The following is a 5409-nucleotide window of genomic DNA, read 5'->3' on the forward strand; positions in this document are numbered from 1 at the left end:
AACGCCGGCGCGCAGCCCTCGTCCCTCCCCGCGCCCGAGGCCCGCCGGCGCGCGACAGCAAACAGAACACAGATCACTTACAACGGCATCGTCTCCTGCGCGGCACCGCCCAGTCACTGCCCCCCCGCAACCGCCGCCGCTGCCGCCCTGGGCATGATCCACTGAGGCGGGAGGGAGGGGGCTACCTCAGGCTGGGTCCAACCCCACTCCCGCACCCGCTCCCGCCGCTTTAAGCACTTCTCCTCCTTTCCCTTCGTCCTAACATGGCGCCCGAGCGCTACCACAGCAACGTTCTAGAACCCCTGACGCCGACACGCACGCCGCGCGCCTGCGCATCCGCCGCCTGACGCCGCGAGGCCTCACGGGAAGCGTAGTCCGGCCGCAGGCACGACGCTCTCCCTGTCGTCTCCCGCCGCCGCCGCGGTGGCTGTCGGGTGCGGGTGGGAGGGGGCGGGCGGCGGGGCGGAGCGAGGAGGGCCCAGAGCAGGCTGCTTCCGGTGCCTTTTGGGGGCGCGAAGGCCGATCTTCTGGAACGGCGTTTGTGGAGGCTCTTTGAGGGCACCGAGTGTCCCACGCGTGCCCTTGTACCAGTCCTGGACGCAGGCCTCAGAACGGGGACATGGGGCTTGAGGCCCGCCGCCTTCCTCCCTACTTCCCTGGACTCTGGTGACGGGTTCATGAGAAGTGCTTTTCTCAGCGAGAGAAAGGCCTGGTACTTGGGAGCCAAATGTCATTAGGAGCCCCCCACCCCACTAGACTGAGCTCCGCAAGGCGCAGCTTTTCGTCTGTTTTGCCCACTCATCTACTCCTCGTGTCTATCTATACGCAGGAGCTCAAGAAACGTTTGTTGCGTAAATATGTTTGCAGGATGAGACTGGTGACAGCGAGTCCTGGAACACGACCCAGATTTTTTTTCTTCTAATGGTTTATTTGCTGTTGTTGAGAATGTACACAGCGGAACTTACGACCCTCTCCACAGTTTCTACACGTACGACTCAGTGACATTGATTACATTCAAGTTGGGCAACCGTTCCCACCCTCCTACACGGAATCGTTCCTCCCTCGTTAACATAATGTCCCATAAGGTTCCTATCAAATCTTTCCCGTTGCTGTTGTCAGTTTGATCCCATGGAGTTAGTTCTCGAAAGAGCATGATGCTCAAGGCAGACATTCTTTAATTGTTAAGCCAAACTATTGTTTGGTTTTAAGACAGTTTTACTTTTTTAACAAATAGTGCACTGATAAAGCTGTCCTTTATAGAAACATGGAGATTTTAGCAAAGGCTGTTTGCTCCACGGTTTCCCCGAGGCATTGGTTTCCAGCCCTCATCTGTCCTGAGGTGGGACCTGGGAATGTATATATTTAAAGCAAACTTCTCCCCTCCAGCCAAAGTTTGAGAAACTAAGCCTGAGGCAGACATGACTCCTGGGCATTCCTTCCCTCTTCCAGTTAGAAGGGTTGAAAAGCGTGTCACACAGAAAGCTAATGGGGGGAGAAGGAGCCAAAACAGGGCAAAGCTACTTTAACAAAACAAAGTTCATATCGCTTTAAATACATTAATATGCCTTGTAAGTCCTCAAGAAATTTGACCAGGGATTTCCCTTTTTTCACAAACCACCTCTTAGGGCTAACATTATAGGAGTCAGGGTCAGGAGCAGTAAACGCACAGTATCTAAACCTTCACTGTCCAATATGGTAGTCATTTGCCATATGTGGCTATTGAGCATTTGAAATGGGGCGTCCAATTAAGATGTGCTGTAAGCGCAATATACACAAGGATTTCAAACATCTCAGCACAAAATAAAAAGAATGTGAAATACCTCATTAATAACTTTTATATTGAATACATGTTGAGATAATATTTTGGATATATTGGGTTAAAGAAATTATTAAAATTAATTTCACCTGTTCCTTTTTCCTTTTTTGAGTGTGGGAAGTGAAATTTTCAATTACTTATGTGGCTCTCATTTCTATTGAACAGCATTGATTGAGAGACAGACTTGGATTTAATTCTCAATTCTTCCTTTCTTACCCTCTTGTCATCAAGGAGGCTTTGGTTCTGGGCCTAGTAGCCGATCTGTCCTTAAAAGTTTGAAAATCTGAAACCCAGAGAAATCAGTAAAATAAAGAACACAGTCTTAAAAACTGCTCATAAAGATAGGAACCAATAATGTACTTTAGGACTTAGAGAATGGGAACTTCTTGAACTTATGGCCATCCTCTGACTAGCATCTCAGAAGGCTGCAAAGAAGTGGACATTAAACCTCACGTCTTCAGTCTATAGTTTCTCTGCACCATTTTGTTTTCAGCCTTCCATTGGATTAGGTAGACAAATAGCACAACTGTTGTTGCTGTTGTTAGGTGCCTTTGAGCTGGTTCCAACTCATAGTGACCCTATGTACAGCAGAACTAAACGCTGCCTGGTCCTGCACCATCCTCACAATCCTTGCTATGATTCAGTACATTGTCGCGGCCACTGTGTCAGTCTATCTCGTTGAGGGTCTTCCTCTTTTTCACTGACCCTCTACCTTACTAAGCATGATGTTCCTCTCCAAGGACTGGTCCCTCCCTATAACCTGTCCAAACTGCATTAGACAAAGTCTTACCATCCTCCCTTCCAAGGAGCACTCTGGTGGTACTTCTTCCAAGACAGATTTGTTTGTTCTTTTGTCAGTCCACGGGATATTCAATATTCTTCGCAAACACCTAATTCAAAGGCATCGATTCTTTTTCCTTCTTCCTTATTCATTGTCCAGCTTTCACATGCATATGAGGAGATTGAAAGTACCATGACTTGGGTCAGGCACACCTTAGTACGCAAAGTGACATCTTTGCTTTTCAACACTTTAAAAAGGTCTTTTGCCCAATGCAATGTGTTGTTTGATTTTTTGACTGCTGCTTCCATGGGCGTTAATTGTGGACCCAAGTAAAATGAAATCCTTGATAACTTCAATCTTTTTCTCCCGTTATCATGATGTTTCTTATTGGTCCAGTTGTGAGGATTTTTGTTTTCTTTATGTTGAGGTGTCATCCATACAGAAGGCTGTGGTCTTTGATCTTCATCAGTAAGCGCTTCAAGTCCTCTTCCCGTTCAGCAGGAAAAGTTGGGTCATCTGCATATTGCAGGTTGTTAATGAGTTGTCCACCAATCCTGATACCCCATTCTTCTTCATATAGTCCAGCTTCTTAGATTATTTGCTCAGCATGCAGATTGAATAAATATGGTAAAAGGGTACAGCCCTGACATACACCTTTCCTGATTTTAAACGACGCAGTATTCCCTTTCTCTGTTGGAATGACTGCCTCTTGGTCTATGTACAGGTTCCTCATGAGCACAATTAAGTGTTCTGGAATTCCCATTTTTTGCAATGTTATCCACAATTTGTTATGATCCACACAGTCAAATACCTTTACATAGTCAATAAAACATAGGTAAACATCTTTCTGGTATTCTCTGCTTTCAGCCAAGATCCATCTGACATCAGCAATAATATCTCTCATTCCATGTCCTCTTCTGAATCTGGCTTGAATTTCTGGCAGTTCCCTGTCAATATACTGCTGCAACCATTTTTGAATTATCTTCAGCAAAATTTTACTTGCATTGCCATGACTACCTTGCAATAAACTAAGCAAGTATATGCATGATAAACCTGAGTATCTCTCTATTAATTTCCTAAGATTAAATCCTGTACAACAAGCCTTCATTCAACAAATGGTACATTCCCGTGCTAAGCCCAGGGGTTATTTTCCACTACTTAAAAAAACAAAAAACAGTCCCATCCTGGCTGGAGCAAAGGAGAATGAAGAAAACCAAAGACACAAGGGAAAGATTACTCCAAAGGATTAATGGACCATTACTACCACAACCTCCACCAGACTCAGTCCAGCACAACTAGATGGTGCCCGGCTGCCACCACCCACTACTCTGGCAGGGATCACAATAGAGGGTGCTGGACCGGGTAGGAGGAAAACGTAGAACAAAATTCAAATTTAAAAAAAAAAAAAAAAAAGACCAGGCTTGCAGGTCTGACGGAGACTGGAGAAATCCCAAGAGTATGGCCCCCAGACACCCTTTCAACTCAGTACTGAACTCAGTCCTGAGGTTCATGCTTCAGTGAAAGGTTAGAAAGGTCTACATCAGCCACCCCTTGGAAACCCTGTGGGACTGTTCTACTCTGCCCTGTAGGGTCACTATTTGTCAGAATTGACTTGACGGCAATGGATTTATAGGGCTGACAGTAATACACCCGAGGAACATGGTTTGTAGTTCGATCATGTGTATGAGACTCATGGGCACACCAGCCCAAAAGCAAAGATGAGAAGGCAGGAAGGGACTGGAAAACTGGACGAATGGCAACAGGGAATCCAGGGTGGAGAAGGGGAGAGTGTTGGCACATCGAGGGGTAGGCAACCAATGTCACTAAACAATTAGTGTATTAACTGTTTAACGAGAAACTAATTTACTCTGTAAACTCTCACTTGAAGCACGCACACACACACAAAGATTCTTGGCAGAAGGTAATGCTGCCACTTTGAAAAAATAAATAAATAAGTAATAGTCATAACCCTGACCCTCATGGAACTTCCATTCAGAGGGCAGGAGGGCAGCTAATAAACCCATAAACGAATAAACGCTCAAGGGAATTACAGATTGTGACAAGAGGCATGAATAAAATAAGCCTGGTCATAGAACTGTGGGGGAAGTCAGCTTCAGATAGGGTGGTCAGACAAGAGCCCCATGGTGGAGGAGTTGACCTTTGAACCCAGACCTGAAGTCATCCTGAGATTTGGATGTTTTCTTTTTGCCACTGGGGAGCCATTGAAGTTTTAAAACAGAAGTGAGCTTGAATTTATATTTTGAGAAGATCACTGTGATAGGGTAGGGTGTGAATTTGAGCTGGGTGAGATTTTGAACATGGAGGATGGTGACGAGGTTAGAGATGATGAAGCCTGACATAAGCAAGGAGAGAAGGGATCAATTTGAGAGGGACTTAGGAGGTGCAGTTAACCCTGGATGTGAGAGATGAGGGACAGGAAGGAGACAGGATGACTTCAAAGGTCCCATGGAGGTGGAGTCGTCCCTGGAAGGTGCGAACAGTTAACCTGAACGTGTTAATCGTTTGCACCACCCAGGAACTCCATAGATAAAAGCTAAACCCATTGCTGTCAAGTAGATTTCAACTCATAGCAACCCTACAAGACAGAGTAGAAGTGCCCCATTGGGTTTCCAAGGCTGTAATCTTTACAGAGGAAGCTCTGGTGGCACAGTGCTTAAGAGCTATGGCAGCTAAACATAAAGGTTGGTGGTTCGAATCCACCAGGCGCTCCTTGGAAACCCTATGGGGCAGTTCTACTCTGTCCTTTAGGGTCGAAATCGATTTGACGGCAATGGTTTTTTTTTTTTTTTTT

The 5409-nt window shown here is 45.8% G+C and overlaps 1 protein-coding gene across 4 annotated transcripts in view; it reads right to left on the reverse strand.

The window, feature by feature from the left end:
- Positions 1-289, reverse strand: part of PAPOLA (poly(A) polymerase alpha) — a 66841-nt gene extending 66552 nt beyond the window's left edge. For all 4 annotated transcript variants that reach the window (XR_002824173.1, XM_023731801.1, XM_004376733.2 and 1 more), the window contains exon 1: positions 82-289. Coding sequence is in view for 3 of the 4 variants with exons in the window: in XM_023731801.1 (XP_023587569.1) it covers positions 82-89 (8 nt within the window). In the remaining variant the exon portion in view is untranslated. The remainder of the gene's footprint in view (positions 1-81) is intronic.
- Between the last annotated feature and the right edge of the window lie 5120 nt (positions 290-5409).

Source organism: Trichechus manatus, unplaced genomic scaffold (genome assembly GCF_000243295.1).
Source record: "Trichechus manatus latirostris isolate Lorelei unplaced genomic scaffold, TriManLat1.0 scaffold00045, whole genome shotgun sequence".
Lineage (NCBI taxonomy): Eukaryota > Metazoa > Chordata > Mammalia > Sirenia > Trichechidae > Trichechus > Trichechus manatus.